This window comes from Streptopelia decaocto (assembly GCF_964273445.1).
Source record: "Streptopelia decaocto genome assembly, chromosome: 6".
In the NCBI taxonomy this organism is placed as follows: domain Eukaryota; kingdom Metazoa; phylum Chordata; class Aves; order Columbiformes; family Columbidae; genus Streptopelia; species Streptopelia decaocto.
This window is the reverse complement of record NC_138660.1, coordinates 31,970,193-31,990,845: the sequence shown is the minus strand read 5'-3', so window position 1 is coordinate 31,990,845 and position 20,653 is coordinate 31,970,193. Positions and strand designations below refer to the sequence as shown.

The 20,653-nt window shown below is 39.5% G+C and overlaps 1 protein-coding gene across 14 annotated transcripts in view; it reads left to right on the top strand.

Moving 5' to 3' along the window:
* The window catches only part of CARF (calcium responsive transcription factor), a 50,851-nt gene that overhangs the window by 13,360 nt on the left and 16,838 nt on the right, over positions 1–20,653 (top strand). For 3 of the 14 annotated variants that reach the window (XR_014184411.1, XR_014184413.1, XR_014184414.1), the window contains 10 exons: positions 78–198; positions 1,115–1,258; positions 1,709–1,942; positions 2,328–2,490; positions 3,445–3,520; positions 6,857–6,987; positions 8,437–8,788; positions 10,839–11,500; positions 15,359–15,399; positions 16,744–16,841. Coding sequence is in view for 3 of the 14 variants with exons in the window: in XM_082056303.1 (XP_081912429.1) it covers positions 78–198; positions 1,115–1,258; positions 1,709–1,942; positions 2,328–2,490; positions 3,445–3,520; positions 15,359–15,399; positions 18,536–18,690; positions 18,808–18,895 (1,022 nt within the window). In the remaining 11 variants the exon portion in view is untranslated. Of the gene's footprint in view, positions 1–77; positions 199–1,114; positions 1,259–1,708; positions 1,943–2,327; positions 2,491–3,444; positions 3,521–6,856; positions 6,988–8,436; positions 8,789–10,838; positions 12,511–15,358; positions 15,400–16,743; positions 18,691–18,807; positions 18,896–20,653 lie in introns of those variants that run through there. The other 11 variants (XR_014184409.1, XR_014184410.1, XR_014184415.1 and 8 more) reach the window with 11 other exon arrangements.

Below are 20,653 nucleotides of genomic sequence, written 5' to 3'. Positions count from 1 at the left end.
TCTTTTCTATTTTCTGTAGTTACTTTTTTACTTCAGTGGTTGCTTGTATAAATAGTGTGCATTCTTTCTGTTCCCAGGAAGCAGAGCCATTGTAATGGAATGCCAGTATGGGCCAAGGAGGAAAGGCTTCCAGCCCAGAAAAGCTGGTGAGCAGGAAAGCACCTCTGGCCATCTGTATAAAGCCACTTGTCCAGCAAGGTAAGAATTGTCTATAAAGTTAGAAGAGCTACTCAGCATCCTAAGAAAGTGTTCTCTCTGTGAGACTTGACAAAGCCCATTTGGGGGTGGTAGCTCGTATGCACCGTAGCTCTTAACTTTGTCTCCTTGATAGCTTGAGGTTGATAATTCGTTCAGAGGGAAGGAGGAAGCGCTGCCTGTTACACTGAGTAAGGCTGAGATTTGGTAGGTTGCCTGGATGCAAAGTAGCAGTACATCAGGATATGAAATACAAGTGGAAATCATTCTCTAACTAAGCATTGGTTAGTTATTGTGGTGTCCTTTAGTGACTATTTTTGGTCTTAAAACTTTGTCATCTTATTTGTTGTTTTTCCTTCAGGCTTTTAATTGTACTCTTATCAGTCAATCATACTAATTTAGCAGATGTCATATTTGCTGAAGGAATTACAGTTCTTCCTGTTCACTGGAGACTTTCTCCTTATCCAACACTAGTGGTTTGTTCCCTTGAGCATCCTCCTGGGTGCTTGTTTGGTTTTTACTGAGCTAGGAGTGTGTTTACCTCCACAGTTCTAGGTATGTACATGCTCAATCCTGGCTTCAAGCTGGGTGAACTACAGCCTGTTCAGAAACAGTCTTGTGTTTTTAATACACTCAGGGACAGAGGATTTTTGCTGAGGTGCAAAATCACTCTGGCCAAGTGGCCTCCAGACTGAAACAGAAGTGTGTGTATCTGTGTCCATCTGCATCCTTCTCTGTTGGATGCAATGTCCTTAACAATTCTACAGTTCTTTTAGAATCTTCTCCCCTCCTGCAACACTCTGCTTGAACTTTTTCTGGACTAATATCTGATATGAATTAAATGGATTTTTTGCCTTCCCCTGAGGGAAAAATGTATTGAAGAATTTTTTTTTTTTTATTCCCTCCCAACCCTTGGAAGGATCTATATTAAAAAGGTTCAAAAGTTTCTGCAATACAGAGTTCCTACTGACCCTAAAATTGACAAGAAAATCATAAGAATGGAGCAGGAGAAGGCATTCAACATGCTGAAGAAGAACTTGATAGATGCTGGCGGTGTCCTCAGGTGAAACTTCCACTTTTTTTTCTTTATCTTGACAAATGAAGCAAAAAAGAGCAATAATTTGCCTGGTTTGCTTTATTTTTTACTTAGTCACTGTATTAAGGCTCTTGCTTAATATCAGTAGTAAAAAATCCCACAATGTCAGTGAGATTTCTGTGGCTCTGGAGTATTTTGTTTGGTAAAAGTGTTAAGCTCCAAGCTGTGGAATTTCAGTACATGTTTTCATGCCGTGCAGGGAATAGATAGAAATAGTTGTATTATTTGGGAGTTTGAGCTGGTTTATTTTGCATGGAAAAGTGTGAGAGGACCCTGAGATCTAAAAGGCAGGATCTTCCAACTCAGGGGCTGTGAAAACTTTCATCCACTCTAGTGTGGTTGTTTGTAATTGTCACACTGTTCATTTTTTTGCCTTTGCTTGAGAATTGTGTGTAGAGACTATTTCCTTCTTGCCAGGTGGTATGTACAGTTACCCACTCAGCAAGCCCACCAGTATCATGAAATGGAAACTTCTTGCCTCCCTTCTTCACCCTCCCATTTTTCCATGTCTTCTCCTGAGGAGGAGGAGGAAGTTGTTAGAGATGAGAACTGTGCTCTGCCTTCCCGACTTCATCCTCAAGTGGCAGACAAGATTCGAGAGCTGGTGTCTCAGGGAATAGAGCAGGTCTATGCAGTGAGGAAGCAACTAAGGTACAGAACCATCTGGCATACTATCGGTCTGTAGTGCTATATCTACTTTTGTTTTTGGTTAATTTGTTTGCAATGAAATGGCAGCGCTGATACATTACTGCATATGTTTCCCATACGGCTTGAGAAAATGTTTTTCCGAGATTTTGCCTTCTCTTTCAATTTTCTTGTAGGTAGCCACTAAGAGCTGCTATCCTCTTTAAAGTTAGTTGAAAAAAATGCACATTTTTTTAGTTCCACAGTCTGTAGCAGATGCACAAAGAACTAGGTCAGGTCATCTAGCCTACTCTTGTCTCGTGATTGCAGCAAGGGGAGGGAGAACTATAACAGATGGAAATAGCACAATATATTTTAAATATGCATATTTTAATGTCCTTTAATGTTGCAGAAAGTATGTGGAAAGAGAATTATTCAAGCCTGATGAAGTGCCAGAAAGACACAACCTGTCCTTCTTCCCCACTGTGAATGACATCAAGAACCACATTCATGAAGTGCAGAAGTCCCTGAGGAATGGCGAGATGGTGTATAATTCAGAAAGTATCCCAGCAACAGTACGTTGACCTTCATGTTTCATTTTTGGAGTTAAACACTGGAAATCTTATTTTTTTACTTCTACCACTTAGCTGTATTTCATCCAGAATTCTCTATGACTTGATATTTCCACCAGCAATATTTTGAGTGGAATGTCTGGCTGAGGAAGACTGGATTAAATATGAATAAAACCTTCTGACCTTATTTGGTATTTATCTCATCAGCATTAGATTGCTATTAGTTGATTGACAAATTGTATGGTAGTAGCACTTCATGATGACTGCATGAACTGGAAGCCATGTGGTGTAGAAAAATTGGCACACGTCAGAAAATTTTATTTGTGACTTTGTCATTGTCTGTGTTTTGGAGAAGTTACTACTAATTTTCCACATCTGAAAAATGGGGATGAAGTATGTCTCAGGTGCAGTCTAAACTAGGGCTTGCACAACATTTTGAATGTGTAAAAATAAATGCACTTTATAGCAAGTAAGCATGAAGTGGATAATTCAGAATGCTCAGTAACTTTGATGTGTTGCTCTTTAATTTTCTTCTACCTATTCGGTAATGAGGGGTGCACAGTGATCCTAACGTTCCCAGTTATGATTTAAAATAAGCTTTGACAAACCGTACTGTTAACTCAGTGTCATCAGCCTTTTCTCTCTCCTACACTGCTCATGGCCCAGGTGAGTGTGAGATACGTGTTGGTCAGCCAGACGGTTTGACTGTTTTCTGTTTCAAAGTCTTTGAACTGCCATGAGCAGACTTTAGCCTTCTGGTATAGCACATGTTAAAAATTGTTTTACATTTGTTTGTTCATGTTTTTTGTAAGCCAAGAGCTCCCAAAATGAATGGTTACAAGAAAATCAGAAAGTGTAGTTTTAGCCACTGTCTTGCTCTGGGTCCTGTACTGAGCCCATGTTCCTGTGACAGACAAATTTGCACCTTTCTGAGAACTGAGATCTTTTTCCTTTCAGCTGCAGTGGACCACAGACAGTGGGAATGTTCTCACAGAAACGGTGACTGTTACGTTTGCCTCACTACCTTCAGATGGTAGGACTGCATTAATATCTTGGCTCTCTCCAAATGTGATTTGTTTTATTAACTGTGTTATGAAAGTTTCCTTCCAGAGGTTGCTGCCATGATCTGTCACTTAGCTGAACTTAAGAAGGATTGTTTTGGTGTGTCTGTTTTGACATACATTTTTTAACTGCTTGACTGCATGTGTGAAAAAGTACATGTAGTTGTGATGGGTTGGCAGAAGTATGGAAATTATAAGTTTGGCTTTTATTTAGTATCCTCGAGCAACTGAATATTTTAACAGGATGGTTATGTGGAAAGAACATTTTTGGCTTGGATGAAGGTGCTAACAACACCTGTGCATAGAGAATTAAGTTCCTACTGAGCAGAAATCTGTCAGGGCACACAACACCCAGAAGCCTACTTGAGTTGCCTACTACTTGAGTTGCTTGATGGTTTTTGCTTTGCACGTGCTTAAACATCCTGCCAAAAAGGACTTGAATGCATATTGGGATTCCTGTTTCTCACAAAATCATTGGCTTGATGAGTTCCACGTGTAGGATCAGGCCCTGAACAACGAACGCTGTGTTTCTGTTGTCAGAATTGAAAGCACTCTTCTCCATTTTTCTTAATGCTTAGAATAGAAGTAGAGCCACAGGTGTTGAGTGGCAGCAGAGCTGTGAGATACGTTTCTTCAGTTCTTTATGTGGTATAACTTCTTTATGAATGCATGAGGCCAAAGTAGCATCTCTTCCCAGCAGTTGCTGGGTATTAAACTTCCTCCCACTCCACTGCAAAACCAGAGTGTAGATGTCTATAGAAACTTGGTTTTATGCATTGGTGGTCAAAGGTCTGTCTTTTTGCAAGATTCCAGTTAACACTTCTTCCTTTGAAAGTGGGTTCCTACTACTGTTACTTCAAATCATGTACCAAACTGAATACAGGTGTTTGTAACTAGATCTACTTGCTGCCCACATAGTTAGGATTACACATAGGCAGAGATGCTCTGCTGGATCATGGTGGCTGATAAGAAATTTAAAATGAGATTATTCTGCCCTTTTCCCCAGGTTTCAAAGATATTTTGCCAAAAAAACTTTCCAGCATGCTTGTGGATGCTTTCCCTATCCCTTGTTTTAATAAGTTTGATATGAAACTCATCAGAACAGTTGTTGGCTTTTAGCAGGGATATGATTGCAGCAAGGTGGAAGAACCTAATTTTTTGCATACATTAAGATAATGCTGCAGACTTCTTAGATGTTTTGAATCTCAGTGGCAATGCCAGTGTGCTTCCTCATTTAATTGGAACATGGTCTTAGGTACTTTTTTTTCCAGACAGCTGATGGAGAAGAGATGTAAATTTTTAGGCTCAGTCTGAATAGTGTCCCTCTTTTTTAAAAACTTCTTGCTTTTTACGAGAAAAGGAAATTTGCAATATGAGCAGACTTACTGTGCTTAAGTTTGCATGTCTATGTTAATGTTTCTATTGCTGCACTTTTATGGGGAGACAAGGAATAGTTGTGTTTTCAACAGCTGTGACAGAGCTCAGCGGGGATGACTTTCAGTATGAACTGTCTGAATGCTGGAGAAGGTTCAGGAAGACCAGTTCTTGGTTTCTCTGTCTTTCATAGGTAATTTTCTAAGGCAAAGTAGCCTGTCAAATGTGTAAACATCCATCCAGTGACCAATACTGAGTTTTAAAGGAAGCTAGAGGATTGGATTTGTTTAGTTTTCTGCACATGTGCACCAATTCAGTCTATATAAGCAGACATTCTAATTGTGGCATATTTTGCCTCTACTTAAATATGTGGGTATGTGTTTGTGCACATTGTGAACACCTGTTTGTAGTTGTATTACAGGTCTAAGCAAAAAAAAAGAATCTTGACTTTGAAAAAAAACAGCTCTCATTAGTGTAATGTATGTAGCAAGGGAAAACAACACTGACTTTTCAAACTGTTGTTGGTACACGTTTATTTTCATTTCAACTTGTGCTGACTGAGGACAAATTTACATTTAAGAAGTCAAACTATAACAACACTAAACCCAGCTGTTTGTTTTCTTGTTGTGCAGAAGTCCGTATCTCCATGTGATGCAGCTTTCTCTCTTCCCTCCCGTGTTAGAATCACTGTAACTATCACACTTAAGTGTGTTCCCTTTTACATCTTAAAATTGCAAGTGAGATTAAATACCTGTATTTATATACTTTTTTCATACTGAATGCCCATGCAGTGTAAGGAGGGGAGAGATCAGGAGCTGAACTATTCATTTATTCCTAGGCATGTTAGTGTAGAATACAACTTACAGGAAGAGATGGCAGTTCTTTCCTTATGTGAACATTCACATATGCACATGAAATCTCTGCATAGTATTAAAAAGAGCCTAAATATTTTAATTCGTTCTGTTCAAGGAGATTTATAGAGTGTATCTTATGGTCAGTTGTGATAAAGAGTGAGAGTTTGCAAATCAATATATATGCTGAAAAATATACCTCCACTCGTATAGGTTGCTGGGAACTTTTATGTGATTTCCTGCTATAAAGCTTTTTGCAATTGGCTGTTCTTTCTTTTTTTTTTTTTTCCTTTCTATCTGCATGCACAGGGCAAGCTTCTTTTTTATAGTGATAGCAGTGAAACTGCAAAATAAGAGGCTAAGCAGTGTCTCCTTGTGTCTGGATAAATCTTATCCAAAATGTTCTGGCTTGCTCAGACAGGAAATGGAATGATCACATGGGATGTTTTCTTGCAGAAATTGCTACAAGTGAATCTCAGTTTTTATGGATCTTTGGGAAATGAAGTCCCCCATTCTGGCATTAAATCAGAATTTTGAGGATATGATATAATCTGTAGGCTGAAAGGTCTCCAAATAAATGGACTTTTGGTATGATATTTTATAGAAGTTATGCTAATTCCAAAAAGATGCTTGGAAGGGAGTGGTGAGACTTAGAGGATTTCCTGTGTACATTTTTTTTATTTTGGAAGACATCACTTTCTTTTGACGCCTGTCTGTTATTGAGCCCTTACTGAGATGTATGTATTGTCAAATTATTTGATTGCTGCTTTGTTAGAAATGCTTAAGCTTTTATGCTATAACTAGAAATTCAAAGCACAGGGTAGGATGCAATTAATTACTTTGCTCTCCAAAATGGATTTATCGATGCATCTTTTTTTACTCTGAACTGGCATGTACAATCTTACTGTAGTGTTGTCTTTTTCTCATACCCAGCCTTTTTTCTTCTGCAAAGAGAACAGTATATATGCATATACATCTTTTTATATATCTCTATTGAGACTGAAGGCGCTCAGTTTGCAGGGGAGGCTTTAAATGGGAAGAAGAAATTTGGCATAACTGTTTGCTTTCTCTGTGGCACTGTAGGGAGCTCAGCAGGGGAGTCGGTCATCACCAAAGCAGAATCCAACCAGAGCGGGGAGCCCTTGCTACCAGAAACAGCTCAGCTCTTGTCTTCACTCTCTTCACTTCAGCCCAAGATATTTGCACAGCTTCAGGTACAGTCAAGTGCTTTACCAAATATCAGATGTTTTGTGCTGGGAATGCTGAAGGTCAGCTGAGAACAGCAAGTTCCCTTTCAACTAATGATCCCAAGCACTGGCTGGGTAACGTGGACTTGGAAAGAGCTGTCAGCTCTTACTTTGGCCTTTCTTGCGTGTCACATTTAGCATATAGCTGTGGTGCAGGGGATCCCACTGCCACCTTTTGACAGTTTGAAGTTAGGGGCTCTTGTGAAGGCAAAACCGATAAGATGAAGGTAGAGGGCTTCTGCCTCAAATTATTTATTTTGCACATGGTCCAGTCATTTAATAATGAAAATGCTGCAAAACTGAGGGGAGATAAGTCAGTCTTCATTATTCCCTTTAAATCCTCCTTCAGCCTCTTAAGAAAATATGTTAAAAATGCTCCAAGCTTAGATCTGTAAACTTCCAGACTGAAAGGTTTGAAAGAGTGGGGATAAGCATGTCATGCTAAAAGAGCTGCTTGTAAGGCTCATCTCCCTTCAAGGCTGGCTCTCTTAGCCTTCTTCCCTAACAGCTTTGAAAAGCTGCCTTCATACTTCCTGTACCCCGATGAAACACATGATCTCTTCCCCAGAAATGCAGCCTGTTGTCCTTAGTTTCCCTCTCTCTCTGAAGGCAGCTTGGCTCCACCTCCCTCTCTGTTCTTTAAAGCAGATGCTTAGCTTTTAGTACCCACCTCTTGTAGGAATGGGCAGTATTGGGGAATGACTTGAAGCTGAATATCAATCAAAAATTAGAGCTTTGTGGTCATAAGTATTTTTCTAGATACTGCTGGATACCATTGTCCTAATTTTTCTAATAACAGCTTTAGCCTAGGGGTTCTGGGATTGACTGTTCAAAAAACATGATGTGTAGCAAGTCAGAAGCTATCCAGTTCCAGCATTGGCACATACTTGCCATTAAATGCAGATTCCTCCTGCTATTGATGCTGGTATGTTGTCCAGTGCAGAGACACAAAGATGACAAAGGGAGTGGAGCATCTTCCATGTGAGAAAAGTCTGAGGGAGCTGGGGCTTTTGAGCTTGGAGAACAGGAGACTGAGGGGTGACCTCATTAATGGTTATCACTATGTAAAGGGTGAGTGTCAGGAGGATGGAGCCAGGCTCTTCTTAGTGACAAACAATGATAGGACAAGGGGTAATAGTTTCAAACTGGAACACAAGAGGTTCCACTTAAATATGAAGAGAAACTTCTTCCCAGTGAGGGTGACAGAGCCTGAACAAGGCTGCCCAGGGAGGTTGTGGGGTCTCCTTCTCTGCAGACATTCAAATCCGCCTGGACACCTTCCTGTGTAACCTCATCTGGGTGTTCCTGCTCCAGTGAGCAGATTGGACTGGAGCTTTTGAGGTCACTTCCAGTCCCCAGCATTCTGTGATTCTTTGGTTCTGTGTGATGTTATTTCTTTTGCCTTGTCTTTCACAGGGATTACAGCTACAGTCATCTTTTACCTCCACAAATGGATCAACAGCTGTGATAGCTGTAAATAACCATTCCCCTCCCAGCCCTGCGAGTCTCCTGGATTCCATGGGGAGTGCAGTAACCAACCATTCTCTAGTACTTGGTCAGGGACACAGTCTGCAAGCCGGTGCTGGCCTGGCACAGCACAGCGTCACTGCCTCTGCTTTTGGTGAGCAGAGCCCGGTCACCGTGGGTCAGCTGGTGGCGCTTGGAGGGCCAGATGACTCCAGAAGCCTGGAAGGAGAAGTCCATCAGATTTGCTTGGGAGATGTACAGACTGTTCCAGTACAGATTGTGGACAGTCGTCCAGCACGTGGTAAGTGGCAGCCTTCCCAATAAGTCGTAAATTGGATTGTGGACAGTGGATTTTGTTCTGTGTGTCTTCAAGAAAGGCGAGATATGTGTTGATAGTCCAGTGTAGACTTCTTTCAACTGATTCTAATTATTTATTCTGTGAAAAAAATGGTTGGAAAAAAAAAAACAACAAAAATCTAATTAGTCTTTGGTGTAAAAAGATGACTTCTTAAACTGATTATCATTTTCTTTGACCAAATGTCAACTTATTTGATGAACACAATATTTTGCTAAGAATCCTGATATTTAGCTAAAATTACGATCTTTAGAAATATTTTTTAAAACAAAAAATAAGAATGGAAAACAACCAATATTGATTCTAGTTAGAACTCTTTGGAAAAACTGTGGATTTTTTTACTTCTTTCTTAGCACTATCTCAGCAGATTTCTGATTTTTATTTTTTAAATTTTATTTTTACTGGGAGCCTGTAGTCATCAATACGCTTTAGCAGTTATCAGTTGGAGTAATTGTTTGGAATTTCAAACTTCTGTTTGAAAATACTTTTTAAAAAATACACAATAACCACTGTAAACAACTTTCTTACTGTCAAAATAGAAGGCTCCTTAAAACCATTGTTACCAGATACAAATACAGTCTTTGAATCCTGTCACGGAGCCTGATGGAGAATGAAAACTTGCGTTCTCAAAGAATGATTTCTGATTCTTAGTGAAGAAAGCCTATTAAATATGGAGCATATGTAGATCAGTGCAATATATCCTTTTGACTTTCCAGAGAGTCTGAAATGCTAGCTGTACCATGCTTTATTGTCTCTGTATTCTCTTGTAATCTGTGACTTCTAAAAAGATAACTCTTGAGCAGTTCTGCAGGAACATCTAGGAAAAGTTGTGCTAGATCATAGCCTATACCTTCTTAATGCCATCGTGATAATTATTTCCACATGTCCTGATGACTTTTGCAGGTCAGCAAAATTTCAAAGAGGTTATCAAATGCACCTCCTCCATTCAGCTCTTTAACCCATTTGGTAAATCTAGATGTCGATGCCTCTCAAATATTTTTGTGATGAGCGTTGTGAATTTTTAAAGAAATAGTATTTTACACAAGAAGAAATGTAGTCAAATATAAAATTATATAACTTTAAGGACTAAACTCACTGTTCCTTTGGGATTTCCTGGGGTTTTTGTTTTCTTTTATTTTGTGTGTTTTCTGCTCAAGGTCTCAATCTATCACCACCACCCTGAATTTGGAAATTGTGATAATACTGGTGCCCTTCCTAAGTTATGTGGAGGAGTTGCATATCAAATGCACAGATACTTCCCCCCACTCCTCTGGAGTCAAGTTCTCTGTCCAGAGAGGAGAACAAAGACCAGGCTAGTCTGAAGAGGGAATAATGTTACAGAGCTTATTTGGAGGAAACACCATATATTTTGACTTAGGGGTTCAGTCAGTGTATATTTCAACTTTGTTTTTTTCTCCTGTGTGTGTGCATATACTTATGCACATGTGCACTTCGTTATAATTATCCTGTCTGTTCTGGATTTTCTCTTGTCCAAGTGCTAACATAAGAATAAGCTATTTCCTGCTGAAAATAAATGCACAGTCATTGAGAAGCAGCCAGTCGTGCCTGAAGTGTAAGTCGTGCTCTAAATCAATGTGCTTTAATTTTTTCAACGGCACTACCTCCGTTCCTCCTTGCCCTGGAAAAAAAAAAAGATGGTAGCTGTATTTTTCCATGGTAAAGATGAAAGATGTTTTGTGTGAGAGTAATTTTGTATCTCCATACACTTTACTGTTTTTAGCAAATGTTTTAAATATTCTTACTCGAGAGGGCACTTACTGCAGTAAATTAACATCAGCTTGCAATGTCTTATAGCACAATAGGTGACATAACTGTCTGTTAAACTAAACAGCAGTTAACTTCACAAATGCCTTACCTATTCGCTTGAGTTTCTGGAATATTTTTCTTTTAAATGGCTACAGTTATTGGGGCTGAAGCATTATCGGTGGAGTGTAACCTCAGTGTTTGATTTTTGTTGTTTTGTTTTGTTTTTAAGCTGAAGAAAATACAGATGGTGTTATCTGCATGAGCCAAGTTAAACAAGAGCCAGGAGAAAAAGCACTGTCTGTGGAGCCAGATAAAATCAGAGACTGCCAGAGTTCCTCACCTATTTAAATCTCTGAAGCCTGGAAGGATTTTTCAAATCAGAGAACTCTAAATGTCTTGGAAGGAAAGGCGGGTGCTCTCAAAGTAGTGCCATTCTTTTTAAGTTGTATGGTGACATTCAGATTAGGCGTATTTTACACTGTTTCTGACAGACAGCTGTTTTATGACTGTAGCTCACTGCCAATCCCAGGCCATTCAGTTGCCCTGTGGAACACCACCTCTCTTGTGTTTCAAGTTTTGAGCAATTTGGATGCTATCCAAATGGCCCGTTTTGGTCGACATTTCTGAAGGTCTTTCCACAGTTTCATTCCTTAGCTTTAGAATGTGGATCACAACACTGAGTTTGCTTTTCTTCTTGACACCCTTGACTGTTACTGCACAGAGACCATAGAATCTACCAGCTCTAAGACCACAGAATCCATACAGCAATGGTTTTGTGAGAAAATGAAGATCCAAAATGCTGAATTTCAAAGTGATGAAGGACATTGATGCAAAACGCAGCTTTGACCTGATCATAATGTTAACGGTGTGAAGATCAAGGAGAGGAGAAAGGTGAGGTTGCCAGGTAAACGTAAGGTTGTGTGATGAAGAGGAGTGTGTGAATTGTAGCGGTAAATGTGTTCAATTTTTACACCTTTAAACTTAGTTCTGGCTTTATAACAAGGTTTATTGCTGCATGCAGCCTTTGCCAGCGATGCTCTATTAGCAGTCGGTTGTAACAACTACATGCAGGAGTCTTGTCTCATGGAAAATGACTGATGCTGCTGTTTCAGCTTAATCTACCTTTTGCTTTATGCACTTAAGCTATGAGCTCAGATAAATATGATTTAACCTGCTGCTGTTCATGATGTTGGCCATATGGATACGTTATTATCAGAGAGACCCAAGAAAACAAAGCAAGTAATCCAGTATATGCAAGTGTGCTGTCACTATAATATTCAGAAAACAAACTCATCTTTTTCAACGGTGGCAGCTTCTAGGACTAAAGTGGTCTGTATTACTTAAAATAATTACCAGGAATATTTTTAAAAACTGAATGTGATAAATATCTTTTAGCAATATTTAACCCGAAGCCATAATAAGTGACAAGCACTGAGTTGCATGATCTTTGACAGACTTGTCACATAGACCTACAAAAAACTTGGAACCCATTTAAAGCAGTAAATGTAATGAAACTGATGCCAACGTAGATATCAAGTTAAACAATAGCATTGTTTGCTTCAGATATTGAATTCTTAGAGCAACATTCAGAGTATCTTGTATACAGCAATATCACTAGTTCTGTTATTAGTTCCTACTAAGTGACTGAGAACTTGATCATAAAATTATTATTTTTTTTCTTTGTGCTGTACGAGAATGCAGTCTGAGGCATATTATGTAAACATAAAATTAACATTTAAAAAAATCGAAACATGTTAATATCCAAGGCATTCACAATCATCATCTAAATTGTGGCCATTGAAAATTAATTTTTAATTTTCTTTTGAGTGTTTAAAGCTAAAACTTGAAAAAGTCTCACATTGAACTTGAGTTCCTGATACCTGATATGCAGCATCTGTTAGGTAGGTGCTATATCTTAGTCTTACCTTCAAATATATTAACTTCTGTGAGGTTAACTAACACTGTTAATGCTGTTCATTTAAAGCTAATGTTTATGGTTTAGCTTAAATTAAAGTTTTCCAACAGGATCATGCTCTTACTTAGTAAGTCAGTATTTGATCATGCAAGTGCGTAGAGAATCTCCGGTTCGTTCGGGTCTCTCACTGTTTCCATCAGTTCTTGCTTAGTTCCCTCATTAACAGATCTGTTCAACAGTCCCTGTTCTTCCCACCATGAGCTACAGTCTCATTCTGGGCTGAACAATATTTCTGACGGTACTTCTGGTTTGGAGTCAGTGCTCACACACAGAAATATTATTGTAGTTTGTTTTGAATTGCAGGCTGTGAAATGAACTTTGTAATCTACCCTGAAAACAACAGAACAAAAAATTGGGAGAAGTTTAAAGCAGTAAATAAGTAGTTGTTCTTAAAAGCTGAGGATGAGAGTTGCAATTCTATTCATCAAAAAATTTAATTTGAAATGTTTCTTCAGCCAATACTCAAGTTTTTGTTTTTAGTTGCCTTCATTTTCACAGAATTTCAGTTCTGTGTCTTCTGAATACGTATTCCAGCTTATTACTTTGTTTTTTACTTTAGCATAACCTTTCTTTACACTTGTTTTGTGCACATTGCTAATGGAGGAACACACATTCATCACTCATAGCCAGTCTCTATATTCAGCTTAACACCTTAGTTCACTAATGTCCACCTATATTTTACAGAAGAGACTCTGTTATGTATATGAAAAAATCACAAGTAAACAATACTGCTTTCAATACACTTAAATTTGTTTGCATAGAATACTGGAGGCAGATTTTTCCGAGAAAGCTCTGTAGGTTGGTGCAAAGTAATTGTTTATTACTTTGTGTTGGAACTGTAGATGTTTTTCTGATGTTTACGCTGTTTTCTTGTGGTCGTTACATTCAAGCGTTTATTTTGCAAACAGAATTCCTGAGCTTCTGCAGTACCGTAAATGAACAAATTACTCTTTGATTTAACCTCATTGTTGGTTACCCATAACAGTGATTGGTTGGCTTGACAAGAAGGGTTGTGCTTGTGTGTGTGCATGCAAAAAGAAGTTTTTTCTAGAATGTAGAGAAGACATAGAAGGGCAAACGCCCATAGCTCTTGTTCAAGGCTGGCGGTCTCTTGGATGGAAACCAGCAGCATTAATGAGTCGCACTGTTCAAAAATCAAGACTTGGCCACGTGGTATGAAGATTGTTGCTGTTTGTACAAAATTTAGAGACAAATATCTGTATATGTGTGTGTGTATATATATATATATATTTATAAAGTAACTTAATGTATAATATTTCTATTCAAATGTAAAGTACTTTTTCTTTAAAAGTAACGGTCTTATGTTGTGGTTATGGGGAATCATGGGGAGAAATACGGGAGCGACTTGAGGGCAGTGGTTTCTAGGGATGAAGGAAAACAAGTAGGACATCTCCAGGGAGACCAGGTGGCAGAAGGTCCTGAAGGTGTGTGACAAGCAAAGGGTTCTGTGGGGAGGGCTGGGGGGCTGTGCTGGGGGGCTCTGGGGCCCTGAAGGGGGAGTTCATGGTAGGAATTTATAGGGACAGAAGAAAAGGGAAGCCCTCCTGCCCTCAAAACCAAGAGAGCTGCTTGGGTTTTGGTGAGTACCAGAGGCGGGTAAATGACTTCCTGTAGTCTGAGACACCCATTCTTATCTTCTAATGTGAAGAAGAAACTCCTTTTGGAGCTTCAGCTTGGGAGCATAGATACTTTCCTTTACTTGTTACCATGGAAAATAAACCTTTTCTTCCCAAGTGAATTACCCTGCTGCTCCCCTCACCCTCTGGCTGCAGCTCTGTCTCCCTCAAGCGTGCTTGGTATCCATCCTGGTCTCTCTTTCTTTGCACTTATTGGGGCTTCCACCCAAGTCCTCAGACCCGCCCGGTTCTCAGTACCACTGTTGGAGCAGCTGCTCAGTTCACTGCACAAGTAAATAGCAATGAGATTTGCTCCTCTCCTTTTTTCTTCCCGTCTCCCCAGGATCCTAAGTCCACACGTTCCTTTTAAGTGTTTTTTTCCTTAACACCTTAGTTCACTAATGTCCACCTAAATTTTACAGAACAGACTCTGTTATGTATATGAAAAAATCACAAGTAAACAATACCACTTTCAATGCACTTAAATTTGTTTGCATAGAATACTAGAGGCTGTTTTTTCCGATAAAGCTCTGTAGGTTGGTGCAAAGTAATTGTTTATTACTTTGTGTTGGAACTGTAGATGTTTTTCTGATGTTTATGCTGTTTGCTGTGGGGTTTATCATCCTTACCTGGATGAATATCAGGCAACCACATTTCACAGGACATTTGTTAGGTTCACAGCAACTGGAAAATTTGAGAAAACAAGGAGAAAAGCGTAGTTTCTGCCAGCTGTTAGGGCTTTATATTGAGAAACCGGCCTCTCTCCTCTTCTGGCACTTCAGGTCCTGCTACTGGCTGTTGAATTATCTGTTGGCAAACTTAGAATTTGCTCCCCTAAGCCTATTCAGACAGACGCATTCTCGGAAGATTAGGCAGGAAGAATCTGTTCTATTAAGGATAGAAAGTGTGATATAGCTGAGGATGTTGCTGTGAAAAGTTACTGCTTTTCATGGCTCTCTGAGGAGAAAATTCTCCTTGATCCACCCTTCCCTCCTGAACAAAGCTTTTGTAGGAATAAACTTCAGAGCCTATCCCATCAGTAATGATGATCTCCGACCAACAGTGCACCTCATTAATGAATTAAACAAGTGTTGTGTAAAACAGGCTGTGTTGATTATATTTTTTTTTTTCTTTTAGGCCAGAAGGTATGCAGCAAGTCTATCCAACAAACAACTAAGGTACGAATTGGGGAAAGGCAAAAATCTCGTCACGTAACAGGAGCGTATGAGTGTTTGGTTTTTTTTCCAACATAAGCTGTTATATCTCAGTGTGTGATTCCATTTCTAATACATGTGGCAAATGACATTTTTATTTTCTGAAGGGACTTGATGTTTTTTCTGGAGAGTCTCCGAAGGAGTGATCATAAACAGTACTGCTGTGTCACAGAAAGTATTAGTGGGTGTTTATCATCTAGAACCCCGTCCTGTTTTAGTACAGAAGGTGATTTAAAAGCATGGAAAGCTTTCTGAGAACAGATACTGAGTGTCTGTGTCCTAAGGAGTCTTCCCTAGACAGAAAAGTAGGAGCATTGGATGCTGTTGGAGTAGTTCTCATTGGTAGTCTGTAAACCTCTGCTAGGTAGAAGAAGCCTTGCAAAAGGCATGTATGTGATAACCTCTTTATGGAAAAAGTTGTCTTTGGATGCTTAGTAGTTTTGAGTGATATATGTATACAGGATTGTATGTATCAAAAAGAGGAGAAAAGAAAATTAAGACATGAGTATAGTTGTTGCATGTAGTTCTTTAATATTGTTTTAATTTCACTTAGCTGTGGTTACATGATGCAGATATTTTAAGGCACATGTAATCAGATCTTTTAATGTGGATAATTGGAATTCATGATTTTACTACAGCCATCCTTAGCTCTCTGCAGTGCAGCTCAGTTGGTCATTTGGCATGTAGTGGGCTTCTGTTAATGAGAGTTTGCCTGTTTAAACAAGAGCATGCTGTTCTAAGCAAATTAAATTTCTCGCTCTTCCTGATCTTTTTTTCTAACAGAGATGGATAAGGCTCATAGGAGGATGAAAACCTGTTTGTAGTTTAGTGATTTCATAAGAGTTGATTTCTGGTTCCTCAGTACGAAGGAACTAGAGAGCAAAAACTTACATGCTACTGGTTCTGCCATTTGTTCATTTTTCTGATGTACTTGCATTTCTACAGCAGAACAGTGTCAATACACCATAAACCACCACTAAAGTACTGTTAAAATTTTAGCTCTATCCTTTGGTTAAATGTTGATAGTCCAGTGCCTCCAGGAAACGTTAGAGACTTGCTTCTGCTCTTTGTAGAGTAGTCTTGTCCCTAGATGCTATTTAAAATGTAATTAGGTATGGCAATCAAATGGCAGTAGGAGACCCAGAATCAGAGATGTGTGTTTTGGCAGATCAGTGGGAGAGGGTGAAGTTTGGTCCTCGTGTCCTCATTCCAGACATTCTTTGTGCTAGTCCTGAATGCACCGCTTGGGAAACTGGTGATTTGTCTTTGCGTTCTGACATAGCTGTTCTTTCTGCTTGCCCACTCAAGAAGTTGTACAAGCCCGCAAGGGACATGGACATCGTGAAGAAGGTGTATAAAATCTTACGGAAGGACCTGCAGGAACGGAATGGAGGAGATTAAAGGTTGATGACATGACTTTTATAAATCCCACGTTCTTTGGTGGGAGGAAGAGGATTTTTCAATAGAGAAGAAAAGTAAATCTTCTTTTTTAGAAGTATTAGAATTACACTATCTCTCTGATCCACTTGATGAGATGCCTAGTGATTGGACAGATCTCAATGTTTTCATGAGTATGTACCAAAACGTTAATGAACTCTAATCCATGCATTGCTACCTTTGCATGTCATACTGCGACTGTAGGCCAGTGGTGCCTCCTGATCTTTATGTTGTCTATGTGCATTTTATTAAAGTTAATGAAACCTTGTTTTATAAAGAAACAGTAAGGAGCTTTTGTCTGTGGTCCTTTCAGATATATATTTTTACAGAGTAACCTTTAAATTAAAGTAGATAATGTTGTATTTCTGCAGAAATTCCTTATGAGGAAATATTAGTGCATACTTCTAACCCTGTGATAACCTAGAACAATCAAAGCCCTGTCCTTCAAAACCACCATGTTCAGAGCCTGAAAGATGTGGCACTTTTCTTCTCCTGTAGGTGGTCTTCTATCTACACTGCAAATCACCATGTTCAGGTTCTTACACACACACACACGAAACAAACAAACAAAAGAACAGCAATTATAGAACCAAATTCATGCAGGGGAGGGGTGGGGTGGAAAGCAGGGATGACACCAGAATCCTTACTGACCTGTCACATGAAGGTGCTTCCTTTTCTTCTGCATAATCCAACCTGATCACTTGATAGCATGTCTGTAACACTATCTGCAAACCATGGATTGTTTATAAACATCTGTGTCACATCAAGTGTGGATGTGACAAATTTTCTTCGTGTTTGGAATTTGCATTGGTTTAGTGAAACCAATGGTGTCATAAGTGGTTAAGTCTCAAGAACTGGCAAAGCCTTCAGCTGTGAATTTGGTCTCAATCTGAGCTATCACTCAGCTGGGGACAAATTCTGAGGCTCTGCCCATGTGCTCTGCAGTAATTGTTGAGCAGAAGAAGAATGTTCCTTTTCTTCCAGCTCCCAAAAAGAGCTGTAGTTGTGTTTCTACCTGATACACAGCTGCTCATATTTATCTCCTCAAGGATGGCTTGTGGAATTCTGCTTTCCAGCCTAGGGGAAGATAGAGGTCTCCCTCTATGAAAACTTGATGGACAGTGTATATAGTCCAAGTGAGTTGGGAACAACTAGAACAGTCACTCCCAAACATGCTGTAATTTAGCTGTGTTAGGAATGGGAGCTCATAGAAGGAATAAGCAACTGAAGAACATAATGGTAAAAGTAGGCATTGGTTCTCTTCACTGTTTTGTCTTAAACATCTTGAGAGAAACACTGGTCAGCAGAGTGGGAGGAAAATAAATCTCAATTTCTGCCCCCTGCTTTACAGTTTAACAATAGTTTTGTGAATTAGCCACAAGTTTGGCCTAAGAAATTTCTTCTGGCTTGGGTCTAAGTGTGCAGTGTTTTAATTCCTAAAGGACCCTGCTAAAATTTAGTTGTGCTTTGTCTGACCACTGTTCTTCTAGACGTAAATTTAGCTTTTTCTCACATTCTCTTAAAGCTAAAGTTAAATGAAAGAAATAATTGGAAATTATGTTTCTTACAGATGACACTCTTCAGTTTTCTGAAGCATGCAGGTGTTTCCTCCTTGGCTTCTACTTTTAGCCACTTTAGCACTATGTGTTGGATGTTTTCTCAGGATCTGCAAGTACTCCAGATAACGAGCAAGAGACCAGAGCAGAGACCACAGGAGGAGAAGAAGTTTGTAAAAAGCTGCTGGCAGGAGAGAGGAGGTTCTCAAAGTTGCAGCTCAAGATTGCAGTTTCTTCTGGCTGAAACGGTTCGCTTTAAATGGTAAATGTTGTTTTAGTATACAACTTTCTTATTGTTGAGTTTGGTGCTATTTATGCTCTGAGGTCACATCTAGTAAAAGCTAGAATGGTAACAATGTGTATTTGCTTTTATCTTCAGTGCACTCATTATCTTCTGGATGCAAACTGGTGTAACAACTCCACGTTCTGGGCTGTTGACAAAACTGTTATCACATCTGAAGTCTTTGGTATGTAGAAGGAGATGGAGAAAATGGGAACCTTCTTAACCTTCTTGCTTCTACTGAGAACAGATGATCTGTGCAAAGGGGGCTTTACCAGTTTTAAATGGATATCTTCACAATAATTTGGTGGATGTACGGGTTTTTTATGTCAGGTTCTACTGCATATCTAACTGTGAACATAATACAAGCCATAAAATTACCTCTCCGTGTCTCCTACCACTGCACTCTTACTCATCACTTTTAGGGAGTGGAGGAATTATCTTACCATGCTCATCGACTACTTTTCTGCCTTTCTCCCAGTGCCTTTTTCTCCCATCCAGAGCAGCACAGAAGCAAAAAATTATCTTTTTAAAAATCTGCTCTATCATCTTCAGTTTCCTGTGCTTGGCGATGATTTTCCTCTCTGCTTTATCGTGCTGGAGGTTGATTCCTTGCATGACTGAAATGTAAGATGGCATGATGTTTTGCTTGAGGAGGGGGAGCTCCTGGACTGAGCTCCATTGCCCCTTTCCCTCCAGAAGTTCTTGAAGGAAGCACTTGCCACAGGTTCTACTGTGAGAGAAACAGTCCTCTGAACACTATGGTCAGAAGAGGGAGGAATTGCTTCAGGTGCTGGAGCAGGTGTTTCCCTGCAGTTGACGGAGGACTCCATGCCAGAGCAGCTGGAGATTTCCTGAAGGAACTGCAGCCCATGGAAAGAAGCCAACGCAGGAGCAAATTTGTCCTGAAGGACTGCAGCCATGGTGGAGCAGGGGAAAAGTGTGAGGAGGATAGAACGATAAAAGCTGTTCCAGAGTGACTGCACACCCCGTTCCTCTTTCTCCTGTGTTTCTTCAGGCTGTGGGGCGGTAGAGGAGTTGAGGATGAAGATGTGAAGTTGAGCCTGGGGAAAGAGTGGGGTTGTGGGGGGAAGGTGCTGTTTCAATTTGTATTTGTTTCTAACTATCTTAATATATTTTAATTAGCAATAAATTAATTTTCCTCACATCAAATCACGTACTTGAAATTTCTATCTAAACTCAAGTCACAGTGGAAAATACTTACTGATTTCTCTTTGATTACTGCAAGCCATTATTGCCTTTAATTTTTTAAGCAGAATACAAAATGGATCAAAGTTTAAGAAGTCATTCTGTGTGTAGAAAGGAGTACACCTAGTTTGAATTGGGGGTTGCATTTCCGGATGTATTCTGGTTAGGCCTTTCAAGTTCTGCTTATTCACCTTTTCACTAGATAAATCTCAGCTGCAGAGTCAATTCAGGAACAGGTCTAATCCATTACATTTCTGATGGAGAATACCAGCTGTATTTTTACAGTTTTGAGCATGGAAAAGTTGTTCTGAGGAGAGGATGCAGAGTAGATTCTACTTTATCTTCTTTGGTGGTGTTGTTCTTGCAGATGTTAAGGACGGTAGCAGCATCTTTGGCATTAGATCTGGCTGTGCTGCAGAAGGAGCAAAGTTTGGCATGAGTGGCACCTTTGGTGAAAGTGCCATTGATCTTGGGAAAAGAAATAAACAGAGTTCAGAAATGAGATTTGTATTGCTATGCTTTTCAGAGATTGTTTTCCTGAATGCGAAGGGAACTTCCTTAGAAGGGAAGTTTTGTATGTGGGTTCATAGATCACCTACCAAAAATACCTGGCACTGGCCACCAAGGGTATCTAGACACGGTACTAGGTGACAAGACACACGTCATGGTTTCTTATGGGGCACTGTTTGGAATACAAAATTGATTAATAGCTTCCTGCCATTAGTAAAATTAATCT